General features: G+C 36.0%; 1 protein-coding gene across 1 annotated transcript; it reads right to left on the reverse strand.

Moving 5' to 3' along the window:
- Nucleotides 1-624: 624 nt before the first annotated feature.
- LOC132270773 (clathrin heavy chain 1) lies at nucleotides 625-19467 on the reverse strand. Its single transcript, XM_059771975.1, has 29 exons — nucleotides 19213-19467; nucleotides 18709-18913; nucleotides 18062-18150; nucleotides 17863-17941; nucleotides 17612-17739; nucleotides 14687-14785; nucleotides 14483-14591; nucleotides 13435-13514; nucleotides 13123-13350; nucleotides 12972-13037; nucleotides 12282-12398; nucleotides 10804-11001; nucleotides 10565-10681; nucleotides 10326-10385; nucleotides 9954-10040; nucleotides 9634-9717; nucleotides 9356-9553; nucleotides 9176-9280; nucleotides 8989-9101; nucleotides 8594-8846; nucleotides 8358-8494; nucleotides 7990-8268; nucleotides 6901-7903; nucleotides 6138-6623; nucleotides 5849-6019; nucleotides 5586-5771; nucleotides 3124-3246; nucleotides 2575-2685; nucleotides 625-1185 (listed from the first exon to the last, which is right to left on the reverse strand). The coding sequence occupies exons 1-29, from the start codon at nucleotides 19255-19257 to the stop codon at nucleotides 1024-1026; spliced, it is 5118 nt and encodes a 1705-aa protein (XP_059627958.1). The 5' UTR covers nucleotides 19258-19467; the 3' UTR covers nucleotides 625-1023.
- Nucleotides 19468-19861: the final 394 nt, after the last annotated feature.

The following is a 19861-nucleotide window of genomic DNA, read 5'->3' on the forward strand; positions in this document are numbered from 1 at the left end:
CTCAAATTGGGGAGATTTACTTCGTTTAAACAACCATAGCTGGATCTCACAGTCACCTGCTATTGTCGCCACCACCGCCACCATCACTCCATCTGCTATTGTCGCCGCTTCCTGCAACAAGAATTGAAGGAGTCTCTGCAACATTTGAGATTCAACAAAAATGGTAGGGGCATTTTTGGAAGAGTAAAAGGGTAAAATGGGCATTATATTAATTGAGGGTGTTTTTGCACAAATTGAGTAAAAATACTATGAAAGGTATACTTTAGGGTGTTTCTTGCAGTTGCCCCTTATCTAAAAGCTGGCTTAGTGTATTCAGACTCAAAATTGTAAGACATTGCCCTATTGCTAGACCGAAGACATTTTTCAAAACCAGAAGTTTAATAAATAAATAAACGATCAAAGGTTGCAAATAAACATTCAAAGATCACACCATGCTAGATGCAATAGAACCAAGTAAGACATATAATTAAAAGTGCACCATGAAGAACAAAATGGATACTTGAGTTATTTTACCACTAGAAAGAACAATAATAAAATAAATATTGTTCAAGCCAGGGTGGTTTAAAAGTGGAAAAGTTCCAAAGCCAAAGGTTATCAGAGAATAAAAAGCAACTAATCACGAGGTTACCAACAAATAGAAATAACATATTTAAATTATAACAGAACATGTTGGTCCAAGAAAACATGTATAAAGTGTTCCTTCTCATAGTTCGAAGTACAACAAGGATTAATAGTCGGTCCATTCCCCTACAAGCTGCAAAGAGAAAAACAAAAAGCCTCTGCTACCCCCAAAAACATCATTACAAACAAATTTATCCACACCCTCATTACAAACAGAAAATTGACATTATTTCTAAACTAAGCCTTTCATTTTAGGCCACCAATTTTTTCCTCCTCAAAAAAGGGACGGAACCATGGTACAATCCCAAAAACACAATAGGCAACCCTCAACTGAGTGTTTCCCCATCCGCGTGAACCACCAAATACCAACCCATACTTTCTACGCGTGCAGTAATCCATAAATCAGTATGAGCCCATTGGTGGCATGCCAAAAGGTGGCATTGGAGGCATCCCCATTCCACCTGGAGGTGGAGCAAAACCTCCTCCCATACCTGGCATCGATCCTCCCATCCCGGGCATTGGTGGTGCAGGCAAAGCAAGTGGCAGCAATTGAGCATACATATTCTGCAATCAACAATGAGCACCTATCAATTAGTTTTTCTTCAATTTTCCAACCCCTAAATATAATAATAAAAAATAAAAATAAAAACACCAGGAAATTTTTTTCATCAAGACAAGAATCAAAAATAAATCTACCAAACGAATTTCGAACTGTTAGGTATTTTTCTATTATAGGAAAAAACAGAATCAAACAGACCCCTACTTTTTATGTTAAAAAAGTTCATTCAGTAAATAACATCAGAAGTAGTTATTATACTCTTTGCAAGTCCCCCAAGTAATAGAAAGAAAGACTATTTTGCCTCTCTCCCTATGTAGTCTTTTGTCGTTCAAAGGATTTCTTACCCAACTCTCACCAGTTAATGTTAAAGAAGAAATCTGCAATAGAGGAGGGTGATAGAGCACAATCATAAAGTCAATTCTAAATAGGGGGCGAGCCCTCACGCAGGATACCCAAGTAAGATTGATATGATAACACACTTTCAATATATCATCAGTAAGTGTTCCTCCTATCTTTTATAGCGCTTCGCCTGCCACCCTTCACTCTTTTTCTGTGTTATTTGACATCCCCTTAAAACACCAATATCAAATGAACTTCTTCCAACAACGTGCCATAAGGACGGCCCTGAGCAGGAGATGTTAGGCAATATGAAACATAGTGATCCTGGCTTGACGAAGGATAGCTAGATGCTAAAGTGCCCTGTGTGGTGTCTCAATCAGGGCGAAACCCAACTCAAATTCTATTGAGTCTTAGTGCATATTCATATTTCTCATCATAAAATTTCTAAGATTTAACAACTTGCAGGTTAACTGTAATTCTTTTAGTAAATGTTTAGACACTTGTAAAAGTCAATGCAAGGTTAAAGTCCCATTGACTACCAAAAATGCTAAATAAAAGTAATAAATTAGATACTGAATAAATAAAAAATATGTACTAATTTGTTAAATTTAAGTTCGATCCAGAATGTGTACTACAACATGATAGAGGAAACTTCAAAGGAATTGAGACTTATGAGTGCAAGGGAATTGAGAGGCCATTGCATGATTACAAGAATATAACCCTGCATAAATAATAGAATAGGGAACAGAATAAAAGAAATTGAGAGTGGGGCTATTGGGAAATAAAAGAAATTAGAGGCAGTAAAATATTTTCCTCATACAAGATTTTTTCATTTTCAGGAAAAATATTTTTTTATTTTTACTTTTTCGGTGTTTGTTAGAGGTCGAGGTCGAGGTCGAGTCCATTGGGCAAGGCGTATAAAATAACTTGCAGAAAATTGATGAATAAGTTATTTTTGTTAAATTTTAATATTTTTTTTCATCGTAAATATTTTACGACAACCAAACACCAGAAAATAAAAAAATATTTTTTTTCATCGTAAATATTTTACAAACCTGCTGTGCAATTACATCTTTCTCTTCCTTCTCTTTGGCTTTAACTTCACTCTGAGCCTCAAGTTTATCCTTGATGAGTTCGTCAACTTTGCCCGTGTACTCACGGATAAACTGCAACAAAATTATCAAAGTAAGAGAGACCTTGAAATCGAAATAGGATTTCAAATAAAACAAGCCATAACCACTAAACTACGAGACAAAGAAATAGAACTCATGTGATAAGCCAGGGCCTACATGCCCAACTATCAAACAAAAAGCAGACTGAAAATCAAGTCCACGATTTACTGTGATTGAACCCAAACAAGAGAATAAGACTTAAAGCATTGGAGGTGGCAAAAGCGATGTGTGGGCTAATAATTTCAAGCTATGGATTTGGCTCCAATTAACACGCTATATCTGAGCAAAACCAAGCCCAAGCTCATAAATCTTGTGACCAAACTTAAGCTCGCGTTAAAGGTCCACCACAAGCCCATACTAATTGGGAAAACATGTGGCTGATCTATCATTCTAATATATGACAATGACCGCAAGAAGAAGCAAAGAAATCACCTGTAATAGATATGGGAAGGCAAAGTCAATCATATTGTTCATCCAGGCAAGCTCAAGAGCCACATCCGGACGAATTAAATCATAGCAAACAAAAAGGCATGACGCAAAACATTCCTTCTTTCCCTGCACAAGTGACATCAATATTAATGTTTGAATTTAATACAACTCAAAGCAAAAATACTCAGTTTCATCTATCAGTTCCAATGGAGAACACACTTCCTTCAAACAATTTTTACTGGACATAAAGAGTGTAAAATAAAACTGAAAACAGTGTTTCCATTAAACCATACCTAACATTCAAAAAAATGATCATAGTACATCCTATACTCGCATCAATGAAAAGGCCAAAGAAGAACAGTATGAGAAAATGAAGAGATGGTGAAGAAAAAATGAAAAAGACATGGAGGTGAAGAAACAGAATGCAATTAATGCTTAACTAACTTAAGCAGCAGGAGTGAAGATTACTCTACCTGGAACTTAATTTAGGAATAGCATACAACTCCAATACTTCAGAATACCTCATCGTTATTGTAACTCCATTTATCCCATATCATCAACAAGATTTCAATGTATAACTCTACTCACCGTATAAAACTTTGGCTACTTTTCCAATTCTAAACAAAGAGAATTACAAACTAGCTCTAAATAAATGTCTACCAATTCAATACAGTTGTCATTAGTTGTGGTTGTGGGGACATCAATATTAATGTTTGAAATTAATACAACTCAAAGCAAAAAACTCAGTTTCATCTAGCAGTGATGTTGCATGTTAACTTAAGCTTCACAACTAAGAACAAACTTCCATCAAAATAATTTTACCGGACATAAAAAGTCTAAAATCAATCTGAAAACAGTGTTCCACTAAACCATACCAACAAACAGGCCAGAAAAGGACATTAGAAGAAAATAAAGAGATAATAGACAAAAGAAAAAATAAAAATGTTGAAGCAACTTAACCAGCAGGAAGTGAAGATTACTCTAACCATGATGGGAACTTTATTTAGCAATAGCAAATAACTCCAATACTTCAGAACACCTCATGGTTATTGTAAATCTATTTATCCCATATCATCATCAAGCCTTCAATGTATAACTCTACTCACTGTTTAAAACTTTGGCTACTTTCCAATTCTAAATAAAGGCATTACCAATTCAATATAGTTGTCATTAGCTGAGATCATGGGGACAGCAAGATTAAAAAATTCTACATGGCCCAGTCACCAGGCACAATTACTGACAGTTATTGCAAGGTGCAAGCAATGCTACAATCTGAACTTAACAAAATCTGATACCTCCCACGATATTTTTTTTTATATATATATAATAAAAATAAAAAATTCACAAATACTGACAATCATTGCAAGGTACCAACAATGCTAAAATCTGAACTTAACAAACTCTGATACCTCCCACGATATTATAAATTAAAAATATATATATATATCCAAACACTATAAACATTAATTTTTCTTAATTAGAATATCTCGAATAAAATATACTCCCTCCATCCCACAAAAAGAGTCCACCTTTCCATTTTTGGCTGTCCCAATTCAAAATTCAATGTACAGTTTTTTAAAATTCCTAATTTACCCTCCTTGCATTGAAGTTATAAAAGTATGTGGACCCATCATAGAAGTGTATATTTGGAAATTCATTCTCTACCACTATAATAAAAAATAAAAAAATTTAAAAAAAAATTATAAACTACCCCTCTTAAAAAGTTAGGTTCTCAAAAAGGGACAATTTTTGTGGGACGGAAGGAGTCTTCTTTTGTTCATAAAGTCAAGAGTTAGTTTAATATATTGTTAGCAGTCTTCTTTGGCTTAATATAAAACTACATCAAAACTTTAAAACAGGCTGGACTCTAGATTTACATGACACCAGGATATCCCAAGTGTCTCAAAAATCTTTTTTCATATAGCATAAATAAAGTTTTCCATCTCAGAATCTGACACACAAAAACAGTGCTGAGTTGCTTATCAAGATTATCTATGTAGAAAGTAAAATAAAGAATCAAAATGCAATCTTTGGCATCACATGTTAACACACAAATATGACTACCTCCATGCAAAATCTGTAATATAGAACAGACATAACTATCAACGTTCACTTCTTTAACTTTCAGATTTTACATAATTGTTGAAAGGAAAATGGTGTAACTTTCATTCTTTTTACTTCTTAATTCTGTTACTCCAGCAAAATTCTCTCTCCAGTTAAATTATTTCAAGTCAAATCCCACGCAGGACACAGAGCAAAAAAGTAAACTCTAAACTTCAAAAACAGTCAGTTGTGTCTCATGAATTATGAAGTTGACGAATTGAAACTGGTTCCTGGTGCAACTTAGCAAGTTAATAATAAATAGCAGTTTTTATGGAGATGCATGCTTGCTATATATAAAAAAAAGACAATCACCATAACAATAAATAATTAAACGGAAAGCTATTTCAGGAGGAGGCTGGTACCTTTTCAATAAAATAAACAAGCAACTCCTCTGCAAGTTCACGGTCCCCAGATTGTGAACATGTCTCCATGGCATCTTTGTAATGATTGTCTTTCTTTGACAATGCAATGGATTGCTTCCACCTACCCGCCTTTTTGTAAATATAAGCAGCAACACGTCTCATCTCAAGAAGCTCATGTTTCTCAATCTGCTCAAACACAGAGATGGATATCATACTCCACTAACAAAAGGAAAAAAGAGCTTAAAAGCACAGCAACACCTCACCTTTTGTGCAAGTCCAATCTGATCAAAGTTATCATGCATATCGATTGACTCTCGCAGTCTGTCATAGTCTTCTTCCTCAACATAAATCTCATTCAAAGCTTCATTCACAGCAGACACATTGTTGCTCTGAACAGCCACCATGTATGGCTTCACAAGAAGCAGGTGACCCGCCTGAAATCAACAAAGGAGAAATAATTACCAAAAAGATTCATAACCTCCAAAATTTAGAGCCATGAAATGAAGTCACAGTCGTAATACTCAAAGAATAATGTTCTAGAACAAGAACCACCTTCCGCATTATGTCCACAACACGTGTGTGATCCACACGAAGTGCAAGCACATTAAGGAGATCATTTATTAGATCAGGATGCTCTTGCAAGTAGAAGTGCACTGCTTTATAATAGAGCTCCACATTAGCAACTTTGACAGCAACATCTTTAAATTGCATGTGATCCCAAGCTTCTGGGGAATGATTCATGATGGTAGTGGCAGCATTATCAAACTCATCATACTGAATATACAAATATGTGAGTTCCTTCCAGTGTTGTTGTTCATCGCAAGCACGTATAAGCTTGGGAATGTTGAGACGGGTTGAAAACAGTTTGATATGCTCCATAAGCTTCTCGTAACGATATCTAGCATAAAGGACACCCAACTCGGTGAAAATCCCCATATGTGCACGTTCCAATCCTAAACCACTCTCCATGAGAGAGATGAGCTCATTGAAACATCCTCTATTCTGGTAATATTCGCTGACCTCCTCCAAGTCATCCACCTACCAATACAACACAAAAATCAAAATAATGACAGAAAAGATTGAACTCTATAACTGAGCAAAAAACTAATCATGAAACCTTAAAATATTTTATGTAGAATCCATCAATATGTGGAGATCAAAACAAAAGAGAAAATTTGGCACAAAAACCCATCTCTATAATTTGTAGTCCCGGTTTTTCAAATTAAAAAATCCACAACACTATTGGGCAAGATGAAATACTAAACTACACATTGATCTTTCAAATTCAAACTAGTTTTTCAAGAAAGCATCTCACCTGTACAATAATATTCAGCCCACATATCTGAGCCAAGCGGAACTCCTCAGCATCAACACAGGCAAAGCAAACTTCCTTCCATGTCTTAGAGCTATTTGCTTTTCGTGCTGCATCAACAGCACCTTGAAACTGTCTAAGCTTTACAAGTGTGCAAGCCAACTTGGCCCAGTTAGAAATGAAAGCAAATATTATTTTAGCTGCTTCATATAGGGCTTCATCATACAAGCGATCGCCAACATTTGGGAGATTAGCGACATTTGGCATGAGGATAAATTCTTCGATCTCACCCAGCTTATCAATCTTAGCATACGCATAAATGAGCTCGCTGTCCACCTTGGGCTCCTTTGCCTTCTGCCTAACCATCAGAAGGTAACCCACCAAGTCATGATATACATTTGCATCCTCAGCAGCGCTAATAACATCCAAGAACTGTGTGGCATCATCTGCACGAATAAATGACTCAATTGCATCACTTACTAATCCCTCCCTGAGTTGAGCCTTGGCCACCTGACTCCAAACAGCTTCTTCTTCAACACGGAACGCAAACTCTACAGCCCGGTCAATGGTACGGAGGTTGTCCAGTAAGACATTGACAGCTTGGACGTTCAAGTTGAACTTCTTGAAAATTGCAAAAGCTTCTTCATACAGTTGAGCTTCCACAGCCACTTCTCCAACTGCAGGTCCATCAAAGTTATCTAGCCTGTTAATGTAATCCATAACTCTAGATGGATCTGCTTTGATGGCTGTCAAGATAAGCAAGTTCTGAAGATTAAAATTTCCACTAAATGCAGAGTTTTGGAGCACAATCTTTTCAAGAAGTTCGATCAATTCATGAGGTAGATCAGCCGTCATGAAAGCTTTAACAGCCGCAGAAACCTGTTCTGGGCTCTTGCTTTCAGGCAGAGCTGTAGATACAACTTGATCAATGAGCTGTCTTCTATATTCATTTTCAGGGTTGAGAACTTTCTCCCAGAGGTCGGCATCCATTCTTTCAACTACATACCTGAAATAATAATCAGGTATAAACCTCCATGGGACAAATGAAACCATTCATGTTCAAAGATTCTAAACTAAAACAAGGTCACAAACCTGGCCTGCAGTTTGAATAAAGAGTTCTTATTAGTCACATTGATAAGCTCATCATCACATTGTCCTCTACGGTAAGCAACAACTGCAAGGGTGGGATCACGCTTCTCACAATATTTACCCACGACACGTGAATCATAATACGGGTTGGTGGTGAGGAAGTGCTCGGGGTTGTTGTTGCTATCTATTATGATTTTACCCAGGGCATTGTGAACATGTACATCCTGGCTTCCCTCGCTGACTAGATGCTCCAAGAACTGAGTAAGTAATCGGAGACGATTCCTGAAAATCACAAATAAAGCATGAGGATTCAAAGTAACAAGAAAGAAAACCAGAAAGAGACAGAGAGTGGGGACCGTAGGACATTACACCTTTTCTCACATTCCTCCACAAGGGGCTCAACTGGAAGCAGAGAACGGACGGATAGAATCAGGCCTTTGATGAAATCTTCTGGACACTCATCGTCTAGCAGCTGCCCTACAACTAAAGGGGCATTTCCTGGGTTGACCTATCCGGAGAAACCCATAAGAGAGTTCAGCAGCATAATTCTTGCAAACGTTTTAAGAACCAAATATATAATCCAAGATCCTTAAAAAAAAACTGATACCTTTTGAACATAACCTTCAATGTAGCGGAGCATATTATTCGAGTACAGGTAGTGTGTGAGATCTGGTACAAACCCAAACCGATCACAAACATTAATCAGTGGCCGTGCATCTGGAAGCTTGGCTTCCATTAGAAAGTTCTTCGTCTTTTCAGGGTCATAGAAGTTTGATTCTCTAGTCACACGTTCCACCTCTTTGATTTGTCCAGTTTTGGCAGCTGCCTCAATGTACTTGAAATGAATATCAGGATCCTCACTGTATCAGAAACACAAAAGATAATGAAATCAATAAAATCGCAAAAAAAATTAAAAAATTAAAAAATTAAAAATTAAAAAATTACCAAAAAAGGACAACGCAAAGAACATAAAGCAAATTTGTTCTTTACTGAACAGGTTACCTGGAGCTTAAATATGACCCCAAGAAGAAGTACAACCCTTCATATGACTTAAATTGCTCAAAGAGTTTTATGCATGCATCAACACCCAACTGGTCAGAATATTCCTTGGCAACCTGCAATTGGTTAGATTAGCAAGTTTCAGTCAAAAAATTTAACATTATTCACAAAAAATATGACTAACATGTACCTGCACAATTATCTGAAGGTTGCCTCTCAGATTAACCAGTAAAAGGTCCTTCATGCACTCTAGTGCCCATTCCCGTGATAGAGTACCAAAGAAATCCACAAGAGACTGCAAAGAAGAAAACATTTAGAACTAATATTTCATTTTCCCGACACACAAAGAGAAGTATTGGCATTCATAAACCTGAGGTTCAATTGCATGAGTGTTCACTATGACACGTTTAATATCTGGCAATTCAGAGTAATGCTGCAGAGCTCGGACATAAAGACCAGCTTTTTCACAAAGTTGAGCAACGCGAGGACGGTCATAATGACTAAACATCCCATTAGCTAAAATAGCATCAGCCACATTAGGAAATGTTACGAGATTGATTTCCAGGACCTGTACAAAATAGGAAAATTGTGAAGCAGAGAATATGATTAAAGTAAATAAAATTTCCACGGCTGTAGATGAGAAGTGACCTTTGTTTGCAGGAACGCATGTTCTGGCAAATTGGGTTTGAGAACATCTAACAAAAATGCCGTTGCCTCACGGATCAAGTTCCTCTGAGGAAAACAATAAAAAACAAAGTATCTCATTTGTGGGTTGTAATTTGTAACTTTGCAACAATATTTTTAATATACTTTAATGCATGTAAAGCAAGCAAGGAAAACAAAAAGAAAAGCAATAAAAGTAACATCAGCACGTGAAGGATTCAGATTGATGACTGAAAATGCAAAACCAATTAACAAGAAATATAAATTTTCAACAAAATAACTGACACAAGGTGACCGTAAAAAACCTGAAGGAAGAGATCCGTTATTGTGTTGTAATCAACTGGACAACCACCTTCCATTTGAGACATCATTAGGGCAAAATTAACAGCTCCCTGCAATTTGAAACAAAATGTAAACTATGTGAGACAACTGAGGTACTGACAAATTCAGGGAAAAAAAAAAAAAAAAAGCTAACTTGCAAATAAATGAATAGAAAGGTATGAAGAAAAATTCATAATACTTGGGATTTTATGTTGAAGTTTCTCCCGAAATATAAGAAGATTCAAGCCAATATACAAATTTGGAGAATAATCATAATGTACCAACTGATCATGACATCGACTGATAGACGAGCAACATCTAAGCAAAAGATTTTTTTCCCTGAATTCTATGCATACCTGAGGATCAGATCGGAGAATTGTTTGTAGCAGGAACAAATAGTCAGGTGTGTACCCAACCTACATATAAAGGAACCATTGATACATTTAGAACCTAAACACATTTTAATTGGAGAAAAGCAATAATGCTGATAATAACAATACGAAAAAGTTCTCCTTATGCCAAGAACAATAAACAGTAAAACAAAAGATAGTGTCAAAAGAATGTTGGACGTTGTTACATAAAACACATAACTCACCTGCTTAGAGTATATCAAAATTTTGTCAAACTCCCTCCGCTCTGCAAAAGCCGCAACTACTTTTGGCGTTGCTCTGGCTTTAATATAGATTTTCAATGCAAGGTCATTGTCCACAGTCTACAATAAACAACAGTTACTGATATAAAAAAGAAGAGAGACGTACTCCAGTTTGACAGCAAGATAACAATGTGTTAATGTAGACAAAGGATTATAAAAGTTTCAGTGTCAAATAACCAGACCTTTACAAGATCTCCAAGTTCTTCACTGCATTCCAGCTTGTCCTCGGCCAACCAGTTCTCCAAAAGATTCTTTTTGTTCTGATTCACGACGAGGCGTGACAATTCCAATGACTCGAAAGCATTAAGCTTCCCTCTAGTTAGAAGTGTTCCAAAGTACTGCAATAAAGGTGGTGTTTGCCCAGCTTGCACAGGAACACTCTGCAAATAAGAGAGAACAAGAAATAAGGTTGTCCGCACCTTTCCAATACCAAACCACAGGGATCTCATAGAAAGTAACAGAGTGGGACACTCAATTTTGGACCATCTCATCCTACTTCAACAAAAATCTTCCGTTCTGGCTAAAAATAAACAAAACTCCACTATGCGCCAACCATTATTTCACCAGGATTCACTCAGTTATCCATCATTTCAAGCCATTTTCATCCATTAGAGTGCAACCGTTTCAAACAAGACGTTTCTATTTCACAGGCATTTCAAAAAGATCATTTTGTAATAATTTTCTTACCATTTATGAGATTCTATACATGGTTATAGAACTCCAAATCCAAATCTCATAATCCTACAATTCTCGCACTTATAACAAGCAATTTGATCCAACTAACAAGTCAGCTGAATCTAAGTGACTCCTATCAGGATGAGAAGGGTCTTGAATTATATGTAGTTAATATATGATTTGGACTGCTCATGGTTCAGACTATTTCTACGTTCATCCAAAAAGAAATAGACCCATACCCACTCGTTAAAAAAGATTAGGTTTCCCCAAGTTAACTACTCTATACATTATCGTAAGTTAGTTACCATCTGACACAGGGCTTTTAACACGTATCTACGGATGACAGTACACCACATCATTTAGTAATAAAAGCTTAAAAGAATCGCTTTAACAACTTCCTTTTATTGGTTGATGTGGTTCATTTTGAGTCCTACAACTATGCAAATGCCACGTGTCAAACTCACACTAATCAACTTACAATAATGTATAGAATAGTAAACAGAGGATCCTTGTCCCATTAAAACCTTAAGCACATTCTTTATTGCACTTTAGCTTTGGTTGGTTGATGATCCAAAACTACTTTTCCCTAATTTATTTATTATTATTATTATTTTTTTTTTTTTTTTTTGGTGGGGTAGAGGGGGCAATTCATTCCACATCCCAAGATCAAGAAAATCTAATCTTGATCTACTGCCACACAGCATTTCATTAACATATCATGAATTCATCCAGTATGTATGCAATGAACCCAATTATGGCATCCATGAATGACACTTAAATAATGAAAATTTACCCTTTCTTATACATAAATGACTGTTCTTTTCTAATTTTACTTGGAATAAAAATAAATAAATAATTACTGGGAGGAACTCAGAATTCAACTTTCAATAATCGCATAAATAAAACATGTTTAAAGACTGAACCGATTCATCCAAGAATTGCGCCCATGAGAAGCATGTGTGTGATTGCAATATAAATCAAATACCTGAAATTTGGCAACTGTGTCAGGTGTACGGAGAATCCCTTGTGGAGATTCAGCAGCAAGCTCAGCAGCCTCCTTATACTTGGTTTGAGCAAACAATTCTTGGAAACGCTGGACAACCTGAGATACATTGAAGAGGCAGGTGGCAGTTTTCACTTCTCAGAATGCAAGAAAAGCAAATAATGAGTAATGATAATAAAATTTTAACATGATGTAGTAATAATGATAGTTAAATATATTGGCCATCTATTAAGAAACTGTCTGAGCATATTTGTACAAAGAATTTTTCTGACACATTATAATTTCCCCTCACGAGGTTGATAAAAAATTAAAAAATTAAAAAAAAAAAAAAAAAAAAAAAAAAACATAGCAAATGATCTAAGAAGATTGAGTGGGGTTGATAAAAAACCATAGGAAGTGATCTAAGAAGATTTGAGGAAAATGAATTGATGATTTTTTTAATAACACTTTATCTGGGAAAGCCCAAAATAGATTTCACTTTCAAATTGCAATTGTTGCTACATGAGTGCTAAATCATGCAAACTGAAAGGTGGCTTGAAAATATCTGAACACCGCCTCATTCCATTCCAACATAATATACATTCAATGCAACATATGTCTCTCTCCCTCTTTTACCAGAAATCATCCAAGGAAGAAAGATTTTTCAGAGACAATTATAGAGTATGAACTTACCAAATTCTCTGCGCCAGGTAAGTTTCCTCTCTTGGCAAGATTGACAGCAAGCTCAAGATTGTTCAACTGTAAGAGAAACCAGGCAACATTAATATACATAACATTTGATCTTCTTTAAAAAAATGGAATAAACAATATAATGATGACATACTTGCCCACTGACGAAAGGCACAATTGTTGCTTCATTTACAGTGGCAAGTAGCACCTGGCCTCGCCTATTAATTGCATAAAAACCTCCAATTGATGAAGCTTCTGAAGTCAGAAAAATGGGATCAGGACTAATCCTATTTCTGTATACTGCAGTGGCAGTTTCTAGGTCATAGACAAACAGAAGTCCAAGCTTGGTGATCACATAGATCAAACTATATTTATGTGATATCTGCACGAACAACAAAAGCTAATTCTGTGTTAAACTACAACTCACTCAAAAATAAAAGAAAGAGAGAGAGAGAGAGAGATGTACCTGCATGGAAACTGGAAAGTCATCAGCGAAGTCTGGAGGAAAGAAGAGATCTGCCTGTTTCTTAGTAAATGAGGGTCTCCCTGCAGGTAAATACATTGTTTAAATCCCAGATCAAATTTTTCCAAATTCAAACTTTACATATTTTGACAAATTCTTTTCATCTCACATATTCCAAAAATATTTAACAGATTCTGCACAACCCCAAGATTCACAAGTTTTTCAACTGATCTTCCAACCCAATTGAAAACAATAAAATTGCAATATTCCTTTAATTTCTTTACGTCTGCATTAGTGTTTCTTGGCAGCAATTTCCCATCCATGGGGAACCAAAGAAAGTGCCTGATCTTTTCAGTCCAACTTATATCTAGATTTTCAGGCACCCTACAAATGCTTTGACCTCAGGCAACGTTACACAATTTCAATAAATTAAAAAATATATATCAACCACCACAATTTCCAGCTTGCCAAAACCTGATTAAGTTCCTGTTTGTAAAATTTTATGTTGATTTGAACACCTCTAACATTAAATATGTACATCCACTAACCAAAATTGGGGAAAGTAAATTTGAAGAACATTTTGAATAAGTCTCTTACGGCTAATGAATGAGGCCCTTAGAATTTATATTTGATTACCACAAAACTTAGAAAGACATACATTTTTCTCTCCAAATCTAAAGACTGATAAATTTGGTGAAAAAGGCGATCCCCATTCCATCCTGAATCTGATGAAGATTAAAGCACCGAACCCACCATCCACCACAAGTGTTATCAGGTTTAGTCAAAAACCCATGACCAACCATTCTGGCATCCCTAGACCTGGCCGCCACTATGTGATTTCATCGCCCCGGGGGGGAGGAGGGGGGGGGATGGTACTAAGTTTATGACACAGTATTTTATGATGCCTGTAACCATTAAATCAACCTCCCTCTCTGGATCCCAAGTGAGGATGGGGGAGGCCATTATAGAGCTTTTAGATGTATATATATATATATGAAGACATGTTCTTGTGGGGAAAAAAGAAAGAGAGTAGGCCAAAAAAATGATGTACCTGGCTGGGCACCAAGCTCAATCACATGCAATTTTGACGAAATCTGTCCTGCATTGCTGCTTTTTGTGGCAAAAGAAATAAGAACAGAAGGATTCTCATTTCCAGGAACCTGCATAAGACATAAAGATAGAAAAAATAACACTGATGCGTCAGAAAGGGCATCAAACTTGTGTGTGCAAAAAGAGGGATAGGATAAACTCCCACTTTAAATGAGGCAAAAGATGCGGCATGTGCTTCGAGGGCTTGACTACGCTGCTGATCCACAGAAAAAAGTTGCATATTTCCTTTGACAAGTTGTGGTCTCTATAAAAACAAATGTGGAGGAATATCAGTATGCACCAATGAGGTAAATATTTTTTACAAGGTAAAATTAGTCTTTCCAACAAGAAACAAAATACAAGGAACTTTTCTCAATTTATGACCTATAATATATACAGATAATAGATATAAATGTAAACAACTCGTCCAACACATATAACGTATAAGCACCGTAATGGTAAAGGTTAGACTTCTACCCAGCCCACTGCTCCTAGCATCCTCAATTAATAGGGAACAACACGAGTTATGGCATTCTTTTACCATCAAAGTGCATATAAAAAATAAAAAAAAATTCACATAACTGCTGATGGAAAACCGAGAAAGAAGAATATTCCAGGTATGAGATGATAGATAATACAATTTATTCGGCATTCCCACTCCACTGCCAAACTAAGGAAGAATAAAATTTTAGGCAAGTAAATATATAAAATATCACATCTTTAGCAGTTCAACCTTACATATCCAGTAAGAAAAAGTAGTTATCATCAATTATCCAGCTGATACGGTTTTTATCTAACCCCATCACCCAACAGTTCATTAAATTATTGGTGAAATTTTATTCAGTTTTGGATGCTGGTAAAATATGTCACTTAATCCCATCCAACCGAATAAATGTTCAAGACAAACACCTATAGGTGGTCCAGTTATAGAATACGGCATAATAATGCTGGGGGGCTACGAATGCCTAAGAAGCACGGACACGGATACGGGACACGGATACGACACGACACGGACACGGCGACACGGCAAATCCAAAAAAATTAGAACACGGACACGGCGAATAGTATATATATATATATATATATATATATATATATATATATATATATATCACTGATACGTTAGTATATATATATATCAGCATCTTTAGGACACGGACACGGCGAATTGTGGCATCTTTAGGTTAGTATGTATATATATCAGCATCTTTAGGGTAGTACAAAACAAAAAATAGAACATATCAGCATTAAAAAAAATTTAAAAAAAAATTAACATATCAACATTAAAAATTAAAAAAAAAAAAAAAAAAAAAAATCCAGAAAAGTGTGTCCGAGCCGTGTTTGAGCCGTGTCCGAGCCATGTCCGAGCTGTCCGAGCCGTGTCTGAGCTGTCTGAGCCATGTCCGTGCCGTGTCCGAAAATTAAAAAAAATAAAAAAATTCCAAACACATTTTTTGGCCTGCCCGACACGTGTCGGGGCGTGTCCGACGAGTGTCCGTGTCCGACGCGTGTCGGACACGAATTCTTCGCCCATTTTGGAGTGTCCGTACTTCCTAGACGAATGCCAATAGGATTATACACTAAAACCTGGACATTTTGGACTAATTGGGCTCAACAACTTAGTTCCAACCAGATTCGGGCCTCCAACATACATTAGCATGCACTAGTGCCACATACTTCCTACCTTCCATTTCAAGGATAGAGTTTTTTAACTCCCTCGGATAAGATGAAGAATCATGTCCGTGGCATGAAATTTTGAAGAAGTCATACACCGAAAGGGGAAAAGGTCCAGCAGAGGCTAAAGACATTGTCACATTGTAACATATTGTGTCATTTTCCATGCATGTAAGACATGATACCAAACCATCATAACGAATTTTAACCTTTTGAGTCAGAAAAGTGATCAATTTATGAACACTAAGTCAAGATCCAAAACTTTGCTGGTGAGAAACTAGTAATATGGTTTTTGACTTCCAAAATTATGTTCCACTTCTGATGACCACAGTTTAATAAAGGTAAAAGTTCAAAAACTTGCCATTGTAGACTATGTCGTAACTTGTAAGGCCCAGCACCAGAATGCCATGCCAACAACCCCTTTTATACAAATAAACAAGAAGAAGCCCTGGAATGTTTATATCTAAATAAAATTCCGCTGAACAAAGCTACAGTTTCATCCTAAAGAACTAAATGATCTATTGATTTAAGAATTATTCTCATCCAACTACTTCAGCCAGACAACAAGTTCTATTCAATTGCTCAGGAAGCAATCTGCCCAAATCCCATATTGAGATGGGAAATTTCATATTTAAACTACTAAATCATTTAGAATTCCAAAGATCCTTACAACGAGGAACTAAGAAAGCATCGGCCTTTGTCACTAACCACAAGGATCGATTTATCAAAAATCTATCCAGTAAAGAATTACAGGATTCCAACAAACTTTTCCAATAAATAAATAATACTCCAACTTTACCCAAATACTCCAACTTTACCCAAATCTCATTCACTCACAATCTAACCACCCACCACCTCAAGCGAGCGAGAGAGAGAATCGAACACGTGCGTGACCATGTATTTTAATTCTATTGGTACAAAAAAGCAGCACCTATTTTATGATGCTCACCTAAGAGGCCAGGTCACTTTCATATAAGTTCTAATAAAAAACTTCTCCTTGGTAATAGATAAATATAATTTCAGGAATGCAATGTTAAAAACCCAAGTGAATAAATCTATGGGATAAAACTAGCCATATAGGGTAAGTTTATGCCAAACTTTTTTTGGCAAACATACTATGTAGACACCTTAGAATGAGCTTAGCCCCAAGGGCATTTAGATGGCATGTGAATGTTTGTGGAACAACACGAACGTACTAATATGAAGCGTGGACCACAAATACATGACTTGCATTCAATATAAAATAGTCCCACTAAAAAGCAGCACCTAATGCCCCCCCCCCCCCTCCCCCCCCTCTTCCCAAATAATAATAATAATAAAAATAAAAAGAATAAAGTAACACTTAATGCTATATCATATGAGAACATAACCCAAGGAACTTCCCAATAAGCATAAGCATTGCAAAGGTAATATGTACCTCCGGAGAACCAGGAGCAATTCCAATCAAAACCAGCCACTTCTCCGTTGGATCACATCGATAATTTATTATCTGATTGTTTGCTAAATTAGCTGTTCTATCAAACATCTTTACAGGCTCAGAATCACCTACATGAAGAGGTAAAAAGAATCATTTTACATTAAATTATGATCTGGAAGATTTATACAGGAAAATATGGAAACTGTAGGCAACATATTATTAGTAGTAATTTAAAAAAAAAGGCATCTCACCTTCAATCGACCAATGATATACAGAGACTTGTGTAACAAGCCCCAGAAGTTTTGGACTGATCCACTTCCAAAAGACAACCTATACATAGAGAAAGATGGCATGCTTATAAGGAAAATCTCAGTGAAAAACAATGTAAATCTTCATTATTATTCATTCAATGCAGCTATTATTAAGAATGGAATAAAATTACAGTATTACCTGCTCAGGCATCTGATAGGACTTCATTTTTGCTTTCATCTCAATGTTAAAAATCTGCAAGTGATCCTGAGTAGTTCCCGAAAGTTGAGCTTCAAAAGAATGACACTATTCATGAGCTGAAACATACACACACATACACGTGGTCGAGCACGCGCATGCACACAAAAAAGAAATAGAACTCTAAAGTGCAACAGAAACAAGGCAATTGTAATTTGACCATAAAACACCTTGATTTTCAGTACAAACAATGACTTTATACTGCATTAGGAAATTTTCTGAGTCTACATTGCATTAGGTTTTCTGAAACTACATCGCACCAATGGGTGACAAACAAGTTTTAAAGAGATCATCTGAAGAAGCAAAATATATTAACTCCTACTAATTTTCAAGTTAGAAGCCAATATTCAAATTAGAAGCCACTGATGGAAATTACATCAATGATGCTTCTCTCACTAATCACTATCCGACATAAATAAAGATTAGTTGGGTGCAATATTAAATTGTGAAAATCATCAGAGATCAAGTTGTAAAAACTTAATATTTAGATACAAAACACATAAGTTCGGGGAGAACACTTCCAATCATATAGTTATATAGTTTTCTACTGTGTGTGACATGAAGGTGGCAATAGCAATAAAAATCCATACCTTTCAGAGCTAGGATTCTGGAATTAGGATTCATAAGGGCCGAATCTGCGGTAATAGGCCTCCTTAAAGGTTGATTCGGCATGCTCATATCGATGATTACGACACTGTTTTGTGGCGCGGTCTCCCGAACACATATATACTTGTCGGATTCCATCGTCACATGGGTAAACGTAATAAATTGCTGGTTGATCCCGACACTTGGCAACTGTAATCACAACACAACAATAGAACTACATTCAATTCCCTCTTCTCAAAACATCACCACCATTACCATGCCATAACAGTAATAAGAAATCGTATGTTATTACAGATCTATAAAAAAATAAATAATTATGTATTGCAGATCTTTATATAGTGTCTAGCATCACATGCCACAGAACACTATATTCGGATAAAAATATATATATATGAACTAAATAAGCAAGAAATATAACGTAATCTAAAGCTAGAGTAAACAATCGAAGAAAATATGTTGTGAATCGAAACATGAGGCGAGTTGTTTACCGTCAAGGCCTCTTTCATGGTGATCGGAGCATTAGCGGCCGCCATGGCGGCGAGATCGAACCTTCAAGATCCGAACTCGAATCTATGTGATTGAATCACCAATTGGAGCGGAAAACGACTTTATTGGTCGCCGCGAGATCTGAGGCAGCGACGAAACCCTTGAACACTCTGAGCGAGAAGAGAGGATGAGAGATCTAGAGAGAGAGAGAGAGAGAGAGAGGGTTCTAAAGAGAGAGACAGAGAAGAGAATATGATGAGTGTTCTAATCTAGACCATAACATGAAGCTAAATTGAAATCAATTCGAAATAAAGACGACCGATTGGAAGGAAAAATAATAATAATATTAAATAATAAACGTATGTTTGTGTAGTGCGCTCTACGCAGGTTGTCCAGTTAGACACTGGTTGGGGCCCTTATAAACCTGCTAAATAATAAAAAAAATTAAATTATTTTTATTATCGTATTAAGTAATATCTATAATATTTAATTCATAAATTATAATATTTAATTTAAAACTTTTATAGTAGTTTTTTTTTTTTCTCTCTTTCTTTTATTATTGAAAAATTTGTAAAAAATGGAAGATGAGATATCCCTCTATTATTATTTCTTTTCTTATATCTTTTTTAACTGAACAAATAAAGTTTATCC

This window comes from Cornus florida, unplaced genomic scaffold (assembly GCF_030987335.1).
Source record: "Cornus florida cultivar Cherokee Brave unplaced genomic scaffold, ASM3098733v1 CherokeeBrave_3.0.0_Hap2_Chr08, whole genome shotgun sequence".
Lineage (NCBI taxonomy): Eukaryota > Viridiplantae > Streptophyta > Magnoliopsida > Cornales > Cornaceae > Cornus > Cornus florida.

Coding starts and splice junctions, on each gene's coding strand:
- LOC132270773 (XM_059771975.1), bottom strand. CDS start 19,257: ATGGCGGCCGCTAATGCTCCGATCACCATGAAAGAGGCCTTGACG. Junction 14,592..14,686: donor CATCTTTTGCCTCATTTAAA/GTGGGAGTTTAT, acceptor TGTCTTATGCAG/GTTCCTGGAAATGAGAATCC. Junction 6,020..6,137: donor TTGTGGACATAATGCGGAAG/GTGGTTCTTGTT, acceptor TGTTGATTTCAG/GCGGGTCACCTGCTTCTTGT.